General features: G+C 42.7%; 1 protein-coding gene across 1 annotated transcript in view; it reads left to right on the top strand.

The window, feature by feature from the left end:
* SNAPC3 (small nuclear RNA activating complex polypeptide 3) overlaps nt 1-23491 on the top strand; it is a 64268-nt gene that overhangs the window by 24080 nt on the left and 16697 nt on the right. Inside the window, exons 3-6 of the mRNA XM_073572155.1 lie at nt 807-888; nt 8124-8228; nt 10908-11057; nt 15712-15794. Of these exons, the coding sequence (XP_073428256.1) occupies nt 807-888; nt 8124-8228; nt 10908-11057; nt 15712-15794 (420 nt within the window). The remainder of the gene's footprint in view (nt 1-806; nt 889-8123; nt 8229-10907; nt 11058-15711; nt 15795-23491) is intronic.

The following is a 23491-nucleotide window of genomic DNA, read 5'->3' as shown; positions in this document are numbered from 1 at the left end:
ACGTACTGAAAAAGGGGAATTAGACCTACCATCAATTCGATTTCCAGGTAGTGCCCAGGACAGCGCCATTAGGCCGGGTTCACAAAGCGTTAACACAGCCCGTTCAACGCATAGCGTTCATGGGCTGCATTAGCGCTATAGCATAACGCGATATGCGTTATGCTATACCACTAGCGCTGACGGAGCCTCACGCTGCAGGCCTTGTCCGAGGCTCCGTCAGTGAATATCGGTATGTCGCGAACGTATGCCGCTTTACAGCACATAATGGGTGTCTATGGCGGCGATAACGGACTGCCATAACGCAGTGTGGCTCCAGCCTTACTTCCCCTCCCTTATGTTTATCTTACAGATGAGTTTCTAGTGGCTCGTATAGACTGTTTGCACCCATACTTCTGTGACACAGAAGGGTGGAGGTGGAAGGGTTCTTTTAACCTCCCTCTGATCCTGTCCCTGTATAGGTCATGGAAGGACTACTTCCAGTGTGCTGTCCTGAGAGACTACCTGGCAATAGAATTACCTGTAGGTCTAATTACCCTTTTTTGTGCACTTTATAACTTCTTGAGTTTATCTTTGTAGCCCCAACTTGGAGTGTTGTTCCTATATTACAGCATTACTTTGATATATTCTCCCCTTGAAAATATTATCTCAACTAGTTCAATATAGTTCTATATCTCCTGTATATCAAAAATATAACATTCTGTAAAAAAGTTTTATTTGATTGAAAGAAGTCACCATATAACTCTAATGATAAATGACCGTAAAAACAACAACTTATTTATACTTTTTTTTTTTTTTTTGCCCCCTAGTGTTCGGAAAAAAATTGATGAAAGACGTAAACAATTGATAGTCGACCGAGCCTTCCGTCAGGAGACTTTCCTCTATGAAATGGTGAGACTAAAGGGATTTTTCCAGTAAAAAAAAATAAATTTTGCATTCACATGATTGGTGATAAATGTGAAATTGCTTGGACTTCAACTACTTGGGCGCCGACCAATCCCAAGGACGATGATCCCAAAATTATTACATGTACGAACTTGGGTACATTTGGGTGCATTTGTAATAAGTCCATTTTACATGTTTTATATAAGACATACTTCTATTACCTATGTCTATGTTATGTTAGAGTATCTGTCAGTAGGATCAACCCTCCTAAGCCATCTATATGGACATGTTGGTCATAGGAAGCGTAATAAAATGGTACCTTAATATTTGTGATTCGATGTCTTATTCCAGAGAAATCCAAGTTTTTCTTATATGTAAATGAGCTTTTTAGGCCTACACCCGGACACTGATCTGCAGGAGAGTCTGACTCTAGCTTTTACAAGTGTGACGTGTATTGGCTGCTGTGAAGAACCGCAGCTCGCAGCCCTGCCTGATGTTACTATATGTCAGTGGTCACACAGTACGGATCTCCCCTCTTTCACCAACGTGATGTTCCGCACCCCCTGGGAATTTAATAATGCCAGCTTGGCTTAGTTTTCCACAGACACCCCCAGTCCTCATGGGCACGATGAGTGAGAGAGGGTGTCTCACGCAACTGCTGGCGTGGCACAACACTCGCTCAAAGCCTGGAGAGGCTGAGAGGCCCTTTTCACTAGCACCAGTGAAACAGAGCCTTGCTAGCCCAGTAAGAAAACCACCAGTTCCTCGTTAGATATAGGCCCAGTCCATTACCAGGATTAAATTGGGCCAAAAACCAGCCCCAATAGCATGTGACATTAAACCGAGAACATAGACATGTGAAATTGTGGATTGAGATAAAAGAGCAGCCCAAGGTTATATGATATGTTTAATCGCCTTAAGGGCACACTAGACAAAACACTGTGTATGTATATACCCAGAAGTCTTATATTAGTTATTTGCTAAAACCGTTGTACATCACAGTGTACGCGATGTCTAAGGAGGATTTATACACAGTGTTCTGTCTAGTGTGCCGTTAAGGCGATTAAGTATATCATTTAACCTTGGGCTGCTCTTTTATCTCAATCCACGAGATATCTATCTATCTCAGATCTATCTATCTATATAATTTATAAAAATATGATGGTTAGATATGCAAGTACACAGGGCTGTGGAGTCGGTAAGCCACAGTTGCGACTCCGACTCCTGGATTTTATCAGGCTCCGACTCTGGCTCCTTCATAAATGGCCAATTCATAACAACAAATTTACTGTTGTAAAATATTAAACATCGTGCTTATTCAGTTTCTCACCATCATATAAGTAATCAGACCACTTAGAGCAAAAACTACATTTATTAGAATATAGCAAATAACTTTTATAAACTTTTCTAAACTGTAAGTAAATATGCAATAAACACTTTTATGCAGTTAATAAGAAGAAATCTATAAATTTGTCCTCAGAAAAAGTATTGCCTCTGTCAGATCCTCCTTCATGGATGCCCTCAAATCTGATCAAATTATTTTGAGAGCAGAGAACAACCTCTCTACACTAACTTGTGTTGGTAGCAAAGCAGTAACCACTCGGGCAACATCTCTGACAATGTCAGGATACAGAGGAATCGCTTGTTGCACTGTTATTTTTGATGAACGGTCAAATTTCTCAATTTCTTTTAGTGCACATGAAAAATTCTGCTGAAATGTACTGGCTGTGTTCCTTGATGGGGATGACTCTTCTATGCGGGAACGCTTTGCACGGTCCTTGTGATCCAAATATTTTTCGAAATTAAATTCTTCATCAGTTGATGATGAGGGTGAAGAAGTGGCAGGACGACCAAATTCTTCTTGTTCCTCCTGACTGTTCTGCAACCCTTTCATCCTTACTGCTATTTCAAACAGAGCTTCTTTTCCTTTACTTAGCTGTTGATCATCTAGAAGAATCCGATGCATTGGGTCTACATAAACAGCTGCCAAAAGAATGTTATTTTGTAATAGTAGCTCCTCTCTCCGTTTCATTGATGTAGCAATGCCACTTGCAATTAACCCTCCTCTTTGGGACAGGCGAAACATCAGGTTCTTCCACTCCTTTAAGAAAATACCTGGAGTTAAGTCCTCTGCTTGTAATTTTTTAGTCACTGTAAATGGGTGCTCTAGCAATTTTTCCAGCTCAGTCACCTGATTCCACTGACTTTCATTTAGCGTCAGTTGAGGGTTAGCCATGTCTACAAGAAAGGTTTTCAGTTCAACCAAGCGCTGAATCATTAAGTAAGTACTGCCCCATCGTGTGGCTTGATCAATAATTGCCCCTTTTCCAGCACGTCTCTTCAAAATTGAGTCAACTTTAGGGGTTCTGGCAACAGTAGCCAATTTTCTCACCTTGCCAATCAGTGCAGCAGCATGTCCTTCTTGCAGACTGTCTCTTATAGCCAGCTGTAGCGTATGCACAACACAGCGCATGTGATGAATGAAAGAACATATTGACACAGTTTCAACAAGATCATCTAAACTATCATGTTGCTGTTCATCTGAAGCAACTTCAGTTTGCTCCTCAGTTACAATACTGTGTTCCTCTATTTCAAACATTTCTGTGTCTGTGGACCCAGAATGTTCTTCTAGCTGCTGGTCACCATCATTACTCTCATTCATTAGCTTAATAGTACTTATCATATTTGAAGCATTGTCAGTTATGACAGAAAGAACTTGCTCTTTTTTAAGTTCATAGTCTTGCAGAACCTTTTCCACCAAGACCTGGAGAAACTCACTGGTGTGATGAGCTATGGTGTCTTTTACTGCCAATGTCTTGGTAACTATTTCATTTTTGTCACAAACAAATCGGACATTGATGGCAAAATAGTTCACTCTGTGACGTGTGCAGGCATCCATTTTAAGAAACAGAAAGCGTCCCTTGAGAGTTTTTTTAAGTTCTTCCTTTTGTTTAAAAGCTTCTTCGATTACTAATTTTCTAATACTCTCTCTCTCCAGAGAAACACCAAGCTTGCGGGCCATTTCCCCATTCAGACACATAAAAGCTGGTCGTGAAAATAATGAAATAGGCACACTATCCTTTACAACAAGCTCTATGATCTGTTTTTTAAATGTATCTACTGTCATTGTCACAGTAACGTTGTCACTGACAAAATATCTTGCAACTGATGGCTGCAAAGTTCTCTGCTCCTTTGTTTGGCTGGAAGAGCTGGGCACTGGTTCATTGGTTTGGATGCAGTCTTTCTCATCCACTGCTTTCAGTACTTCTGGATGAAAGCGCTGTAAATGTCTCTTTAGATTAGAAGCTCTGGTAGGAGCATTTTTATCTTTCCCTAAATATGCACTCATCTTGGCTTCACAGCATTTGTTTTCGTCTGGATCATTTGTCATACACTGACAGACATAATGTTTTCTATCTTGAGTGATGGTGAAATGTTCAAATACAGCTGATTTAATGTGATGCTTCTTTGACATTCTCAGGTTTTTAATTCTGCATTCACAATCCAAATGACAATTGTTTTTCCTAAAAACAATTGTACAAAATTATTGCCAGGTCGTACAACTGATATAGTGGTCAGTAATACTGTTATTATTCCTTATGTACTCACAGTTAACTGATGCAAAGTTTGTTGAAAGGATAATACTTCTTACAGTCTTCCTCTTCTGAGTAGCAGGCAGCTGTGAGATGCTTGGAAGACGCACACCTAGTATGATCTAGTCTAGAGGAGGAGCTTTACTACTAAGAATTTGCAACACATTTTCACTTTCATTTTCATACATTGTAAGTAGGGGGGTTGGGGCAGCATGAGGTTAACCAAGTATAAGATTAGATAAGGGCAGTGGAGAACAGTGACACACAAGAAGTAAGAAATGTCTCTATCTCCAGCAGAACTGCTTATCACTGTTGTTCATAGTTTGATAGAACATATATATTTGAGTAACATTTATAAAATTCATATGAAAGTTCAATTATGAAATATTAATAAAATTTTTTTAAAGCTGGAGTCGGAGTCGGTACATTTCTACCGATTCCGACTCCAACCAAAACTAACTCCGACTCCACGACTCCGACTCCACAGCCCTGCAAGTACAGGTGGTAGAACAATAAGCATGAGCAGATGATACAAAAGTCAATTCCAGTTGGATGTTGTAAAATTTTTATATATTAACCCCTGTCGGGTTTCTCCCTTTGATGTGGGCTCCGGCACTGAGCACACATCTTTTCCAGCACACGTCAGCTGATTTCAACATCTGACACGTGCCCCTAACAGCCGCGGATGGAATTGTGATCCACAAGCGATGTTAAAATGTTAAATGCCACTGTCAATCTCGGACAGGGGCATTTAACATGATCACGCTGGAAGCACGTCACTAAGCCTGCCCATCGGCGCCCGGGTCACATGACTGCAGGTCGCCTATGGGTTGGCATGACATGACCCCTGTGGTTGTCATTACCGGATTGCTTTAAGCGCCACCCAGCGGTTGGCGCTCATAGCAAGTGAACATTACTGCTACACAAGCGATTGGATTGCATTTCTGTAGTACAAGCGATTGGATGATTGCAGGTTCTAGTCTCCCATGAAAACTATTGAAGCAAGTGTTAAAAAAAAAAATAAAAAAAAATGTTTTTGAAAATATTAAAATAATATATAAGTTTAAATCGCCCCCCAGTTGCCCCATTCAAAATAAAACAAAAAAAAAATGCACATATCTGGAAAAGCCGTGTTCAGAATTTCACAAACTATCAATATATAAAAAGTAATCCAATCGATTAACGGCGTAACGAGAGAAAATAAAAAGTCAAACGGCAGAATTGTGTTTTTTTGGTCACCGTAACATTGCATTAAAATGCAATAACGGGCAATGAAAGCATCGTATCTGCACCAAAATGGTATCAATAAAAACATCAGCTCGACGCTCAAAAAAGCCCTCATCAGGTCCCAGATCAAGAAAAATGGAGATGCTACAGGTCTCGGAAAATCACGCAATTTTTTTTTTAAACAAACCTTTAATTTTTTTTTCACCACTTAAATAAAGAAGAACCTAGACATGTTTGGTATCTACGAACTCGTAATGACCTGGAGAATCATATTGTCAGGTCAGTTTTAGCATTTGTTGAACATGGTAAAAAACAAAAAACAATTGTGTAATTGCACTTTTTTGCAATTTCACCACACTTGGATTTTTTTGTTTCCTGTTTTCCAGTACACTATATGGTGAAAGCAATGATGTCGTTCAAAAGTACAACTGGAAAAATAAAAGAGTTATGGCTCTGGGAAGAAGGGGAAAACAAACAAACTCAAATGAAAATGGGCTGCCGTGTGAAGGGGTTAAAATTGCTGTGATTCTAATACTAAAATATTGTCGCTAGTCGGTTCAGTCTCATATTGTAAGGTATGCACCTATGTTTGGTAAGGGTGACACTCGGCCAGTCACCAAATTTCTAACAGAAGGACAATCACACTAGAGCACAAGTTCCCCCGATATGTTTCACCACAGATATGGCGTAATCGGGGAACGAGACACTGATACATGCCAGTGTCCCATTCCCTGATGAATCTGCATCTGTGCTGAAACATGTCAGGGGGACTTGTGCTAAAGTGTGATTGTCCTTCTGTTAGAAAGTTGGCGACTCTCTTGGTGTCACCCTTACCAAACATAGGTGCATACCTTACAGTATGAGATTAAACAGATTAGGGACAATGTTTTCGTAATACCCCTCAGCAATTTTATAACATAAAAATAAAAGTTAAATTTGATGATATATATATGCTTTTCGCCCCTTTTTGTTAATATGTAATATATTCCTTATGTAATTTCTTTCCCGTGTTTTGGTAAAGTTGGATGTTAGGCCTTGGTGCTGTGCAGCCACATGGGAGGTGTGGGATGCCAGTGGTTTCCGGGTTTCTTCCAACACGATATAACGGTGTGACCTCCCTTAGAAGGGAACACTGGGCCGCAGTATCGCATGAGCAATTAATGATTTGGATGGTCACTTCCTTTCCCGCCCCCAAGATTATCCTAGTTTCCTTCCCCTTGGATCTGATAGCGAAAACCCAGGTCATAGGGAAGGCATTTTGGTGACACCGAGTCCAGTCGAGCCCCCGGCATGCTTGGAGACTAAACATAGCTTTGCTACCTGGCTTCTACTAGCTGTTCTATGTTACTTTCCACCCCAGGGTGCTAGAATGGGTCAATACCCAGGCAGGCTTTCGTCCCGTTCCCACGATTTTGGAAATGTAACCGGTATACGGTTAGGACGTACGATAACTCTGTCAATCTGGGGGGGTTTCTTTGAAGCAGTTAAGCAGCTTGAGCTCCCCGCAGGGGTTCATCCTTCCAGAAAGGCCTTGATCCCAGCAAGGCTGCTAGGGCTAGGATCAAGTTTTTCCACTTGGAGCTTTGGAAGATGGACCACCTGCTGAGCCAGGTCAGATTGCTCCTGTTCTACAGCTTTGACTATAATATAATAAATTGTACCTTGATCATCAAGTATGATGCAACCACAGCATAGCCAAACACAGTATAATGCCTCCCACATCTCCCAACACACAGTATGATGCTTCCATAACCTTACACACAATATGATGAACCCCACAGGCCTCTACACAATATGATATCACAACAATCTCCTGACGACCATGTATGATGCCTCGACAGCTTCCCACAACACAGTATGATTCACCATAGCCCACACTAAACAGTATGATGCCTTGCAGTGCCCTCCACAAGTAATGGCTTACAAAGTAAATAAAAAAAAAAAAATCAACTTGCCTTGTTCCCCTGATGCACTTCTCTGCTCTGTGTAAAGTGAGGCTCCATGCAACAGGCGTCTTCTGGTGACCTCATCACACTCGCTTTGCGGAGAGTCGTTTGCACAGGATTAATGGTGAGAGGTAGCTGATGGCTCACTCTTCCACTGCTGTATTGAAGTGTATCTGCATTGTGAGGATTCAGATACCATTGAAAGCATGATGACACTTTGGAGTGGCTGCGTGTTGCAGTACACCACTGTTTCTAGCCCTTTGGCTGGTTCGGGCCGGACAAGACGAGTCAGAAGGCTAAATGTGACTGGCAGGCCACAGTTGTAACATGTTTGCTCAAATCTAAAATTTGCCTGTAACTGAGTATCCATACATCTTGAGCAATGCAGCCTGTTGAAAAGGGAAAATAATCACAGATTAAAATAATATAAATCGAATAATGGCAGAAAAATAACTTTAGTTTTCTTTATTTTTAGGAGTCTCGTGGTTTAGGAGCAAGACCGGAAGATCCTTCTGATTTGGTTGATGAGGGAGAATTGGTGATCACTCTGAATCTCGTTTATCCTGTTATATTTCAGAAGGTTTTACTCTTTTTAAACTAGAATACTTTTTTATTTGTGATGCATGTAGTCAGAAAGCTAGTGAAACTCCTTTCACATTGATTTCTGTAGAAAACCCCATGAAGTCTCTTGTTAATGGGTTTCTTGACTTTAAAATGGATGGATAGCCGGTGGGATGGACCATAAAAGATGTCTAGGAATTATCCATTGCTGTAGAGAAAGACAAGGTCCACATATCTAAAACGTTTACATTTATCTACTGATATACGTAAAAATTTACAACTTTGAATACGACGATCTTAGTTTAACATTCTGATCAGACATATGATGTCCACTGCCACATTATGGAGCCAACCTTTATGGGTCCTTGACCTCAAAGGTGTGGTGCCAACCACCATCATAAAAATACTAGACCAGTAGGTGGAGCGACCAGATGGTCAACAGCACCGCAAGGCAGGGATCCATGGCTCCAGGTCCCATCACTCCGTTCTCTCCCAGGCACTGCATCACAGAAATAATGGCCACCAAAAGTAAGGGGCCCACTAAGAGGTTCACCGTGACGTGGCATTGGGCTTCATACAGTCTGATCAGAATGTTAAACGAGAACCTCGTGTTCAGATTTGTACATTTTGCTTGGCTCCAATAGATCAAAGTTTTGGATGTGCTTTCCATGGCCTTTTCTATAGCTATAGTGCCTAAAAATTGGCCAGCACGACTGAAAGTATGTTATTTATCTCACTCGCTTATATAGTGCCATTAATTTCCACAGCACTCTCTAAGGCCTGTTTCACACATCCGTTTGTCACCATCAGTCAAGATCTGCCGATTTGCAAAAAAAACGGATCCGCCATTTTTCTTGGCGGATCCGTTTTTTTCCCCATTGACTTGCATTATCGGCGGATCTTGACTGATGGTCTTCCGTTGTATCAGTTTTTTTGCGGATCCGCCAAAATCTTGACGTCCGCTCACAAGCCTGGACGGACGATGCAACGTTTTTTCCCTGGCCGGATCCGCATTCTGGACATTTGATGGTGATTTAACCCTAAAATCGCACGATCTCCTCCATCCCGCGCGCCTTCCATCGCGCAAACTCATCCATCGCGCGATGTCATCTATCCCGCGCCCACTATCTCCTCCATCCCGCGCGCCTTCCTCCCGCGATCTCCTTCGACCGCTCCATCCTATCTCGTACTTTACAGAGGCCGCGGTCACTTTAACGCCGCTTTCCTTCTTCCACGGATCCGTAGTCCGCGGTCATCCGTACTTCGCTAAACGGGGACGGATCAGTTTTTCCCCCCTTGGGCGGATTTCAGCTGACCGCCGACTACGGATGTGTGAAACAGGCCTAAAAATTATCCTCACTGTCCTCATAGGAGCTCATAAACTTAGTTCCTTATCAATATGTTTGTCTTTGGAATGTAGAAGTAATTCAGAGGAACTCTAGCGCAAAGCAACAGTGCTGACCAGTGTACCATCGTTACAGCTTTAATACTTATATGTATACATATGCATACCACATGTAACAATAAGTATTGAATGTGTAAATTCAACTTTTTCGAAACGTGTAGAAACCTGGGGTTCTTGGCACACCTTTTCGATCAAAGTATGTAAACCCATCTGTCCCCGACAAAAAGACTTTTTAGAGGAGAACTACTACTAACCAGACTCGCTTCTGTGGGGCTAGGCCTGAATGAACTGGGAAGAATTGGATCTAGGTATAATTTGTTCTGATTAAATGCAGTCTCAAAAGATGACCAGATAAGAGCTAGTCACAGCCTCCAAATGCACAGAATTAGAAAATGGTTAGCATTACTTATAGTTGTGTTTGGTAACCATTTCACTTGATCTGTAGAGAGTAGGCTAAATGTAGAATTCAGCGTAAAGATATCTGAAAGACTGCTCTATTATAGGGAGCAGAATATATGCTATAGTATGATTATAACAGATGAACAAGAAGTGGATAATCTGTTTGAAAGAATGGCCAACTGACCAGTTTCATTATCTGGACAGGATTAGTCTAACTGGGAGAAAATCTTAAATCACCATCTGTGGCTCCCCCATGTTAAAGGGTATCTGTCATCAGGTTTTGCTATATAATTTGATGGCAGAATACCATTGGCCAAGTAAGCCTGATTCCAGGGATGTATCACTTACTGGGCTGCTTGTTGTAGTTTTCATAGAATACCTGTTTTGTCTGCTAGACCTGTAGCAGAGCTAAGTCTTCTGCTCTGTATATAACCCCACCCCACCCCCTGACTGCCAGCTTCCTGTGTGCATTGGGAGCAAGCTGCCAATCAGTGGTGGGGGCGGGGTTACACAGATTAGCTGGACTGGGCTGCACATGAGCTGTTATCCAGGCAGTGATAATCTCCTGCTGATAAAATACTTATTGTATTGAAACGACAGAACACAGCTTAATAAGTTACACATCCTTGGAATCAGGTTATTCTGCCCTATATTATACAGCTTTCATATTAAATGGCAAAAACCTGCTGGTAGATTTCCTTTACGGTGCTATTAGACTTTTACCGGATAAAGAGATGTTTCATAGTTGCCCAGTAAGTACATATGGTACAGTTGTCACATTATAGCCATGATAACTAAATTTTAGAACTGTATCACAAAGACTTAATAGTTTAAAGATATGTACTGCATGTGTGACATCATACACTGTGAATGTATTTCGTCTTTTACCCTCAGCACAAGATGTACAAGCCCTATGAAACATTTATGGTGCTAGGTAGCCAAAAGCTGACAGAACTTCGAGATGCCATTAATTGTGTCAGTGACTTACAGATTGGAGGAGAATTTAGCAACAATCCAGATCTGGCACCTGAAAATATTTGCAAGGTAAATAGTCGCATATAATTGCTATAATATATTTCAATGTGATTACATATATAAAAAAAAATAAAATTATCCCCCCCCCTTCAGCATAATGTAGCGACCGTGACCCTGTTCCCAGCATGTCACTTGCTGGGCTGCTTGTTGTAGTTTTGATAATCTCTTGCTTATAAAGCTGTGATTTTCTCACTAGAAGACTAGTAAGCTTGCCAGGCAGTCCTCCCTATTCATGAGCTCTGCATAACCCCACCACTGATTTGACAGTTTTTTGTGTGCACTGTGCATAGGAAGAAAGCTGCCAATCAGTAATGTGGGCGGGGTTATACAGAGCTCAGCATTCAGAGAACTGGTAGATCTGCAGCATATAAAATGGTGATTTTATCAAAACTACAGCAAGCAGCCTAGTAAGTGATACATCCCTGGAATCGGGGATCCGGCCCCAACATCATGTGGCTCTCAGATGTGATAGCAAATACCTAGTGACAGATCCTCTTTAATAAAATTCTTTGTCTATTGTGTTAAGTTTAGTCACCTGTGGGGAAGCGGGGTTGTGATGTAAAAAATAAAAAAAAATTGTATCTTCATAACTGTAACAACTCTTGTGTATAATATTTTTGGGGGTGATTAGTGGGCAAAGCAGAAAAAAAGGCACACGAGTGGCTCCATTCCTTCTGTGAGGCAGCTTTGAATACAGCTCTAGAGAATGAATTGAGCCTCTTTTGAGCCTTTGTATTGCCATTCCGTTCAGATGGGGATTAAGGTGCTCCATTGTGTTGATTGGTGGAGGTTCCAGCCACGTGCTACCTTCAAAAAGTTAGAACTTAATATATACCGTAACTGTTCTGTTCTTTGTATGATAACTATTATTGTTATGGCAGATATGTAAAGTTGATCTGTTTAATTTGGAGATTGTATCCTAACTGGGGTTGTCTTAGTGTAGAACAAGAGGGGGTCGAGTGGGTGGTATAGTGCAGAAAAAGAGGGAGTCCACTGGATGACATAGTGTAGAACAGAAGGGGGTCCAGTGAGTGGCATAGTATAGAGCAGAGGGGGGTCCAGTGGGTGGCATAGTATAGAGCAGGAGGGGGTCCAGTGGGTGGCATAGTATAGAGCAGCGGGGGGTCCAGTGGGTGGCATAGTATAGAGAGGAGGGGGTCCAGTGGGTGGCATAGTAGAGAGTAGCAGGGGGTCCAGTGGGTGGCATAGTAGAGAGCAGCAGGGGGTCCAGTGGGTGGCATAGTATAGAGCAGGAGGGGGTCCAGTGGGTGGCATAGTAGAGAGCAGGAGGGAGTCCAGTGGGTGGCATAGTATAGAGCAGGAGGGAGTCCAGTGGGTGGCATAGTATAGAGCAGGAGGGAGTCCAGTGGGTGGCATAGTATAGAGCAGGAGGGAGTCCAGTGGGTGGCATAGTATAGAGCAGGAGGGAGTCCAGTGGGTGGCATAGTATAGAGCAGGAGGGAGTCCAGTGGGTGGCATAGTATAGAGCAGGTGGGAGTCCAGTGGGTGGCATAGTATAGAGCAGGAGGGAGTCCAGTGGGTGGCATAGTATAGAGCAGGTGGGAGTCCAGTGGGTGGCATAGTAGAGAGTAGGAGGGAGTCCAGTGGGTGGCATAGTATAGAGCAGGAGGGAGTCCAGTGGGTGGCATAGTAGAGAGCAGGAGGGGGTCCAGTGGTGGCGTAGTATAGAGCAGCAGGGGGTCCAGTGGGTGGCATAGTAGAGAGCAGCAGGGGGTCCAGTGGGTGGCATAGTAGAGAGCAGGAGGGAGTCCAGTGGGTGGCATAGTAGAGAGCAGGAGGGAGTCCAGTGGGTGGCATAGTAGAGAGCAGGAGGGAGTCCAGTGGGTGGCATAGTAGAGAGCAGGAGGGAGTCCAGTGGGTGGCATAGTAGAGAGCAGGAGGGAGTCCAGTGGGTGGCGTAGTAGAGAGCAGGAGGGAGTCCAGTGGGTGGCATAGTAGAGAGCAGCAGGGGGTCCAGTGGGTGTCATAGTAGAGAGCAGGAGGGAGTCCAGTGGGTGGCATAGTAGAGAGCAGGAGGGAGTCCAGTGGGTGGCATAGTAGAGAGCAGGAGGGAGTCCAGTGGGTGGCATAGTATAGAGCAGGAGGGGTCCAGTGGGTGGCATAGTAGAGAGCAGGAGGGGGTCCAGTGGGTGGCATAGTAGAGAGCAGCAGGGGGTCCAGTGGGTGGCATAGTAGAGAGCAGGAGGGGGTCCAGTGGGTGGCATAGTAGAGAGCAGCAGGGGGTCCAGTGGGTGGCATAGTAGAGAGCAGCAGGGGGTCCAGTGGGTGGCATAGTAGAGAGCAGGAGGGAGTCCAGTGGGTGGCATAGTAGAGAGCAGGAGGGAGTCCAGTGGGTGGCATAGTATAGAGCAGGAGGGAGTCCAGTGGATGACATAGTATAGAGCAGGAGGGAGTCCAGTGGGTGGCATAGTAGAGAGCAGGAGGGAGTCCAGTGGGTGGCATAGTATAGAGCAGGAGGGAGTCCAGTGGGTGACATAGTATAGAGCAGGAGGGAGTCCAGTGGATGACATAGTATAGAGCAGGAGGGAGTCCAGTGGGATGTTTAAAGTTTTGGAAATCATTTTGTATCTAAATCCGGCTTTAAACTTCTCCACAACAGTATCACAGACCTGCCTGTTGTGTTCATTGGTCTTCATGATGCTCTCTGTGCTTCAAACAGAACCCTGAGACTATCACAGAGCAGGTGCATTTAGACGGAGACTTGATTACACACAGGTGGATTATATTTAGCATCATTAGTCATCTAGGACAACATTGGATCATTCCGAGATCCACAATGAAATTCTGGAGTGAGTTTGCTGCACTGAAAGTAAAGGGGCTGAATAATATTGCACGCCCCACTTTTCAGTTTTTGAATTTCCAAATTTCCACAAAAATTTAAAATGGCCAATAAATTTCGTTCAACTTCACAATTGTGTTCCACTTGTTTATTCTTCACCAAAAATTTACATTTGGTATCTTTATAGCATGATATGTGGGAAAAGGTTGAAAAGTTCCAGGGGGCCGAATACTTTCGCAAGGCACTGCATATACAACCCCTGGCAAAAATTATGGCATCACCGGCCTTGGAGGATGTTCATTCAGTTAATTTTGTAGAAAAAAAAGCAGATCACAGACATGACACAAAACTAAAGTCAATTCATATGGTATCTTTCTGGCTTTAAGAAACACTAAAAGATATCCAGAACAAAAAAATGTGGTAATCAGTAATGGTTACTTTTTTAAACCAAGCATAGGGGAAAAATTATGGTATCACTCATTTCTGAGGAAAAAATTATGGAATCATGAAAAACAAACAAACAAAAAAACACTCCAACACATCGCTAGTATTTTGTTGCACCCCCTCTGGCTTTTCTAACAGCTTGCAGTCTCTGAGGCATGGACTTAATGAGTGTCCAGTACTCTTCATCAATCTGGCTCCAACTTTCTCTGATTGCTGTTGCCAGATCAGCTTTGCGGGTTGGAGCCTTGTCATGGATCTATTTTTTCTCTGGCGCCCCCTTGGGTCGGCGCCCTAGGCGGCCGCCTAGTTCGCCTATACGTTCGGGCCGGCCCTGCATACCTAGATAAGTTTCTTGGGGAGACTAGTTTCCAAAATGGGGTCACGTGGGGGGTTTCCACTATTTAGGCACATCAGGGGCTCTCCAAACGTGACATGGCGTCCGATCTGAATTCCAGCCAATTTTGCATTGAAAAAGTCAAACGGCGTTCCTTCACTTCTGAGCTCTGCCATGTGCCGAAACAGTGGTTCCCCCCACATATCAGGTATCAGCGTACTCAGGAGAAATTGCACAATAACTTTTGCAGTCCAATTTCTCCTGTTACCCTTGGTAAAATAAAAAAAATTGGACCTGAAGTAAACTTTTTGTGAAAAAAAGTTAAATGTTCATTTTTTTAAACATTCACAAAATTCCTGTGAAGCACCTGAAGGGTTAATAAACTTCTTGAATGTGGTTTTGAGCACCTTGAGGGGTGCAGTTTTTAGAATGGTGTCACTTTTGGCTATTTTCTATCATATAGACCCCTCAAAGTGGCTTCAAATGTGATGTGGTCCGTAAAAATAAAATGGTGCTGCAAAAGTGAGAAATCGCTGGTCAATTTTTAACCCTTATAACTTCCTAACAAAAAAATATTTTGGTTCCAAAATTGTGCTGATGTAAAGTAAACATATGTGAAATGTTACTTATTAAGTTTTTTATGTGCCGTATCTCTGTGATTTAAGGGCATAAAAATTCAAAGTTGGAAAATTGCGAAATTTTTTCAAAATTTTCGCCAAATTTCTGTTTTTTTAACAAATAAACGCAAGTTATTTGAATGAAATTTTACCACTAACATGAAGTACAGTATGTCACGAGAAAACAATGTCAGAATCACCGGGATCCATGGAAGCGTTCCAGAGTTATTACCTCATAAAGGGACAGTGGTCAGAATTGTAAAAATTGGTCCGGTCATTAACGTGCAAACCACCCCCAGGGGTAAAGGGGGTTAAAGCCCAAACTTGGTCAAGCCAGAAGGAGTTTAGAGGTAAAGATCAGGCTTTCAAATGTGACAAATTCCTTTTAAGCTTCATAATTAACTACTGTAAATTGAATTTAACTTGTTTTTTCTCCTTTTTTTTTAACCACTTTCATTTTTATTTCAGGATCTCTTCAAATCGTCTTTCTTTTATTTTGAAGGCATATTTTACAATGATATGAGGTATCCAGAATGTAGAGATATAAGCAGGTAAATTAGTCTCCTTATAGCCATCCATAAGCAGGTGTTACATTTATCTGTTTGTGTATTTGTCCTATTTGATCTTTAGGCTGTGCTAATAGGGCAGGTTTCATTCAAATGTGTAATATTTGCACATAGTATTATAATATGCGAAAGTGTTTAGAGAGAAGAGGTTGTAGATAGCTGCACTCGCCACTTGTACTCTAAAACAGCAACTTTATTAGGATAACACCTGAGAAGCATAGATCTGGAGGAAGAGAGATGAGTAACATAGTTATTAAGGTTGAAGGGAGACTTTAAGTCCATCTAGTTGAACCCATGTCCTATCCTAACTTGCCCTAACATGTTGATCCAGAGGAAGGCAAAAAATACCCATGTGGCAAACAGTAAGCGTCACATTGGGGAAGAAAAATTCCTTCCCGACTCCACATACGGCAATCAGACTAGCTCCCTGGATCAATGCAATATCAAGGAAACTAGTGTATATACCCTGTAATATTATACTTTTCAAGAAAGGAATCCAGTCCCTTCTTAAATTTTAGTAGGGAATCACTCATTACAACATCATATGGCAGAGAGTTCCATAGTCTCACTGCTCGTACAGTAAAGAATCCGCGTCTGTGAGTATGCTTAAACCTTCTTTCCTCCAGAGGTAGAGGATGCCCCCTTGTCTCCGTCACAGGTCTAAGAGTAAAAAGATCATTAGAAAGGTCTTTGTACTGTCCCCGCATATATTTATACGTTGTAATAAGATCACCCCCAAGCCTTCGATTTTCCAAACTAAATAACCCCAAGTGTAATAACCTGTCTTGGTATTGCAGACCCCCTAGTTCCCTAATAACCTTGGTCGCTCTTCTCTGCACCCGCTCCAGTTCAGCTATAGCTTTCTTATACACCGGAGACCAGAACTGTACACAGTATTCTAAGTGTGGTCGCACTAGTGACTTATATAGAGGTAAAATTATGTTCTCCTCATGAGCATCTATGCCTCTTTTAATGCATCCCATTATTTTATTTGCCTTTGCAGCAGCTGCCTGACACTGGCCACTAACTGTGAATTTGTCGTCCACCCATACACCAGGTCTTTTTCAGTGACCGGTTTGCCCAGTGTTTTACAATTAAGCACATAATTATACATCTTGTTTGTTCTACCCAAGTGCATGACCTTACATTTATCCCCATTAAAGCTCATTTGCCATTTATCAGCCCAAGCTTCTAGTTTACATAAATCCTCCTGTAATATAAAATTGTCCTCCTCTGTATTGATTACCCTGCAGAGTTTAGTGTCATCTGCAAATACTGAAATTCCACTCTCTATGCCCCCTACAAGGTCATTAATAAATGTGCTAAAAAGAAGTGGGCCCAATACTGACCCCTGTGGTACCCCACTGCTAACCGTGACCAAGTCTGAGTGTGCTCCATTAATAGCCACCTTTTGTTTCCTATCCCTGAGCCAGCTCTTAACCCACTTACACATATTTTGCCCTATCCCCATTGTTCTCATTTTATGTATCAACCTTTTGTGTGGCACCGTATCAAAAGCTTTTGAAAAGTCCATGTACACCACGTCCACTGCATTCCCTTGGTCCAGTCCGGAACTTACCTCTTCATAAAAGCTTATCAGATTAGTCTGACAGGAACGGTCCCTTGTAAACCCATGTTGATATTGGGTCATGAGGTTATTCTTCTTCAGATACTCCAGTATAGTATCTCTTAGAAAACCCTCCAGGATTTTACCCACAGATGAGGTTAAACTTACTGGCCTATAATTTCCAAGTTCAGTTTTTGTCCCCTTTTTGAATATTGGCACCACATTTGCTATACGCCAGTCCTGTGATACAGACCATGTTATTATGGAATCTTTAAAGATTAAAAATAATGGTCTGTCTATGACTGTGCTTAATTCCTGCAGTACTCGGGGGGTGTATCCCATCCAGGCCCGGGGATTTGTCAATTTTGGTGATTTTTAGACGCCGCCGTACTTCCTGCTGGGTTAAGCAGGTGACATTTAATGGAGAATTTTTGTCATCACTGATCATGTTATCCGTCATTGGATTTTCTTGTGTAAATACTGTTGAAAAAAAGTCATTTAGCATACTGGCTTTTTCCTCATCCACCATTTCAACCCGACTATTTTTAAGGGGGCCAACACTATCATTTTTTAGTTTATTACTATTTATGTAGTTAAATAATATTTTGGTGTGTTTTTTGTTTGTTTTTTGTTTTTTTTTTACTTTCTCTGGCAATAAGTCTCTCTGTCTCAATCTTTGCTGTCTTGATTTGCTTTTTACAGAATTTATTTAATTTTCTGTATTTATTTAATGCCTCATCACTACCTACTTGCTTTAATTCTCTAAATGCTTTATTTTTATCTCTTATTGCGCCCCTTACAGCTCTATTTAGCCATAGTGGTTTCCTCCTATTTCTAGCATGTTTATTCCCATACGGTATATGTTGTGCACAGGTCCTATTCAGGATGCTAATAAATGTCTCCCATTTTCTTTGTGAATTTTTATGTCTCAGGATATCGTCCCAGTTAATTGCACCAAGATCATCTCTCATCCATTGGAAATTTGCTTTCCTGAAGTTTAGTGTCCTTGTAACCCCTCTACTACACATCTTATTAAAGGATACATGAAAACTTATTAATTTGTGATCACTATTACCCAAGTGACCCTCAACCCTTATATTTGACTAGATTATGGCTCGATGCTATCGCATCGGAAGGATGCGTTAGCATCACACCTCTTGCCATGTTAACCCTCAACACACACACTCCTCTCACCTTTCACCATCTCCACTCACTCTTTCACTCCACATACGACCCCTTCTCTCACTCCGTCTCTCATACTCACGCCGTCATCGCCGCTGCTCCACGATCCCCGACATCATCTTCCGCCGGCGCCATCCTGGATCCAGACGTTGTCCACGCCGGCAACATGTTCTTGCGGCGACGCCATCTTGAGTATCGTGAAATCCTGCAATACTCAAGATGGCGTCGCCGGAAGAACATGTCGCCGGCGTGGACGACGTCGGGATCCAAAATGGCGTCGGCGAAATCTCGCGAGATTTCGCCAACACCATTTTGGATCCCGACGTCGTCCTCGCCGGCGACATGTTCTTGCGGCGATGCCATCTTGAGTATCGCGGGATTTCGCCGATCCAAAATAGCGTCGCCGCAGGAACATGTCGCAGGCGTGGATGCCGTCGGGATCCAAAATGGCGTCGGCGAAATCTCGCGAGATTTGGATCCAGGATGGCGCCGGCGGAAGATGATGTCGGGGATCGTGGATCAGCGGCGATGACGGCGTGAGTATGAGAGACGTAGTGTGAGAAAGGGTCGTATGTGGAGTGAAAGAGTGAGTGGAGATGGTGAAAGGTGAGAGGAGTGTGTGTGTTGAGGAGGAGTGGTGTGTTGAGGGTTAACATGGAAAGAGGTGTGCGGTGACGTCACCGGTTACAACTGGACGGAAGTTGTTACAACCGGAAGCTGCTTAGGGCATTTATTATTATAGATATGCGGTCTGGCCTGTTGGTTAATATTAGGTCTAGCAGTGCCCCCTCCTTGTTGGGTCCTGAATCAGTTGTGAAAGGTAATTGTCTCTCATCGTTGTCAAAAACCTACTACCTTTGCTGGAACTGCAGCTTTCTTTTCCTCAATGTATTTCAGGGTAGTTGAAGTCCCCCATAATAATGACTTCTTCTTGAGTTGCATCTTCATCTATTTGCTTTATGAGGATATTCATGTCCATGAAATAGCCTAGGAGTCAATTGTCCAATTACTTTTGGTCCCTTTAAAAACAGGGTGGCACATGTTAAGGAGCTGAAACTCCGAAACCTTTCATCCAATTTTAATGTGGATACCCTCAAATGAAAGCTGAAAGTCTGAAATTCAACTGCATCTGAATTGTTTTGTTTAAAATTCATTGTGGTAATGTCTAGAACCAAAATTAGAAAAATGTTGTCTCTGTGCAAATATATATGGACCTAACTGTATTACCTTTGCTGGAACTGCAGGTTTCGGTTCCCCAATGTATTTCAGGGTAGTTGAAGTCCCCCATAATAATGACTTCTCCTTGAGTCGCAGCTTCATCTATTTGCTTTATGAGGATATTCTCTGTTGCTTCCTTTATTTTTGGAGACTTATAACAAACCCCTATCAGTAATTTATTATTTTTCCCCCTCCCCTTATCTCTACCCACAGGGACTCTACATTTTCATTAGATTCATATATTATCACGTAGTATGGGTTTTAAGGATGATTTAACATATAAACACACACCTCCCCCTCGTTTATTTGTTCGGTCATTTCTGAACAGACTATAGCCCTGTAAATTAACATCCCAGTCATGGCTGTCGTCCAGCCATGTCTCAGCTGTTTTGCATGAAACGCTTCTTCAGGCTATGTGCCCACGTAGCGTTTTATTCCGGACACTAAAAACCGGACTCCTTCCCAGAAATAGCGCGTTTTTTTCCGCGCGATTTCACCGCGATTATGATCGTGATTTTCGCGTGCGATATTCAAGCACTTTCCAAGCGATTTGAAGCATCGCTTGGAAAGTGATTGACAGGTTGGTCACACTCGTCAAACACAGTGTTTGACAAGTGTGAGCAGCTTTTTACTATTGAGGCTGCCTATGCGGCATCAATAGTAAAAGATAGAATGTTAAAATGCTAAAAACAATTAAAAAATCGGGGTATATTTACCTTCCGGCGTCCTGCGCTGCCATCCCGGGCCTCAGCGTTCCCAGTAATGCCTTGCGAGACCTGTGATAACGTTGGTCTCGCGTTGCTATAGCGATCTCGCGAGACCACGTCATCACAGGACCTTGCTGCAAGGCATTACTGGGAACGCTGAGGCCGGGAATGCAGCGCGTGACACCGGAAAGTAAATATACCCCGATTTTTTTTCATTTTTTATTCTTTTTTTTTACAGGGGTATGGTACCCAGGGCCTGGAAGACAGTCTCCTCTCCTCCACACCGTGGGTACCATCCGCACATGAGACTCTTAACTTCCCGCATGGTGGGCATAGCCACATGCGGGAAGTAAGCGATTCTCATGCATTCCTATGGGTGCGGAATCGCGGCAATTCTTTGCGATTCCGCACAAAAGAATGACCATGCTGCGATTTTTTCCGCGATGCGATTCCGCCGCGGAAAAAAGCGCAGCATTAGCACAGCATGTGCGGAATGCCATAGGAATGCATGGGGGGCGTCCTGTACACGATTTTTAAACGTTTTCACAGCGTTTTCGCGCCGAAAATCACGGCAAAAACGCTTAAAAATCGCTACGTGGGCACACAGCCTTAGGCTCATGCGTCACAAGGAAATAAACCCTATCCCCATAACTTCCCTCTCCAAAATCACTGAAGGAGAGCTTGCTCATCTCCTCTCCAAACCACACCTCACCACTTGTGCACTTGACCCCATCCCACCTCCTCCCCAACTTCACCATCATACTTATCCCATCCCTAAACCATCTCTTCAACCTATCACTAACTTCTCGTACCTTCCCTTCTGCTTTCAAACATGCCACAATCACATCTATCCTCAAAAAGCCATCCCTTGACCCGAGCGTTATGTCTAGCTATCGCCCCATATCTTTGCTCCCATTTGCTTCCAAACTCCTTAAGTTGCACATCTACGCTGAATTTTCCTCTCAACTTACCAATGACTTACTTACAGCCAAAGCTAACAGACAATGCTGTATACTCCTCCTTCTAGACCTGTCCTCTGCCTTCGACACACAGTTGACCACTGCCTCCTACTACAGATCTTCTTTTCCTTTGGTGTCAAAAGACCTTGCCCTATCCTGGATCTCCTCATACCTTACCAACTAGCGTTTCCTACTCCCATACTACCTCCTCATCTTGCCCTCTCTCTGTTGGTGTCCCTCAAGGCTCTGTCCTAGGACCCCTTCTCTTCTCAATCTATACCCTTGGCCTGTGACAATTAATAAAGTACTATGGCTTCCAGTACCATCTATATGCTGATTACACTCAGATCTACCTCCCTGGCCCAGATGTCACCTCTCTGCTGTCCAGAATCCCAGAGTGTCTATCAGCCATATACTCCTTCTTCTCCTCTCGCTTCCTCAAACTCAATGTGGACAAATCTGAACTAATTATCTTTCCTCCATCTCGCATGTCTTCCCTACCTGATCTGTCACAATAAATGACATCACACTTTCCCCTGTCCCGGAAATTTGCTGCCTCGGCATAACCCTTGACTCTGCCCTGTCCTTCAAACCGCACATCCAATCTCTCGCCACCTCCTGTCACCTCCAGCTCAAAAATATTTCCAGAATCCGTCCTTTACTCAACCTTCACTCTACCAAAATGCTTGTGTATGCCCTATTCATCTCCCGCCTCGACTACTGCAACATCCTCCTCTGTGGCCTACTTTCTAACACTCTCGCACCCCTCCAGTCCATCCTTAACTCTGCTGCCCAACTAATTAAACTCTCTCCTCGCTACACTCCTGCTTCCCCTCTTTGCAAATCCCTTCCCTGGCAATTTCCCAGCGTATCCAGTTTAAACTACTGACACTGACCTACAAAGCCATCCATAAGGTTTTCCTCCGTATATTTCCAAACTAATCTCTCAATATCTTCCCTCACGTAATCTGCGGTCCTCCCAAGACCTCCTTCTTTCCTCCCATTCTTATCCGCTCCTCACCCAATCGCCTCCTAAACTTCTCCCGAATAGCCCCCATCCTCTGAAATTCTGTGCCCCAACATGTCTGGTTATCCACCACATTTGGATCCTTCAGACGGAACCTAAAAACCCATCTCTTCATAAAAGCTTACAACCTACAATGACCACGTGACCACCTCAACACCACCGGAGCTGCTGCAACCCCCGACCTACTGTCTCCTTCCCCACCATCTTGTAGAATGTAAGCCCGAAAGGCAGGGTAGTCTCCCTTCTGTATCAGTCTGTGATTGTTAGTTTGCTTACTGTAAGTGATATCTGTAATTTGTATGTAATCCCTTCTCATGTTCAGCACCATGGAATCAATGGTTCTATATAATCAATAATAATAATCCCGCTTCCTATTTATCGTACCTCCAGGCAACAATACAAATTCGTAAAACAATATTTACAAAAATAATTTCTATCTAAAAAGTACAAAACACTAATTCATATACTATTGTAAGAACGGACTGAGGTTATGATGATCATTTTGTCCCAAAGATTCTAAAGCTTCCTTTTTCTTTTAGATAGACTAGATCTTTTTTCAGCAAAAAATTATATCAGTCGGCCCCTATTGTGGGTACTGTTTCCAACTGCAAATTTGCAACATTTAACAACAATCTAAAGGTTTAAAACTTAGATTAATGCAGGGAGATTATCCTGAAGAGATCATTAATAATGGTTTAAAAATGCATTTAAACAAAATCGTAATACATTTTTCCAATATTGTAACAAAAATAAAAAAGATTTGTGCTATCATTCCAATATAATCTGATAAGCAAAATGATCACAGCCATCATTAATAAGAACTGGCATATGATAGAAAGTGAGCCACTCTTAATGAATATTGCCATTAACAAAATGATAATATCCTTCATTTAAACCAAACCTCGCCACGCCACATGGGCTGATTTGAAGCAAATTCTGGCATCTTAGAACAGATGGGTGGAAGGAGTGGACAAGAAGATAAAATTGTTTGTAACAACAAAATGATCATTAGTCTAGTGGAC

This window comes from Dendrobates tinctorius, unplaced genomic scaffold (assembly GCF_039654945.1).
Source record: "Dendrobates tinctorius isolate UK_male_01 unplaced genomic scaffold, ASM3965494v1 ptg000031l, whole genome shotgun sequence".
NCBI classification, from domain to species: domain Eukaryota; kingdom Metazoa; phylum Chordata; class Amphibia; order Anura; family Dendrobatidae; genus Dendrobates; species Dendrobates tinctorius.
The sequence above is the reverse complement of the archived record's forward strand: the minus strand, read 5'-3'. Positions and strand labels throughout refer to the sequence as shown.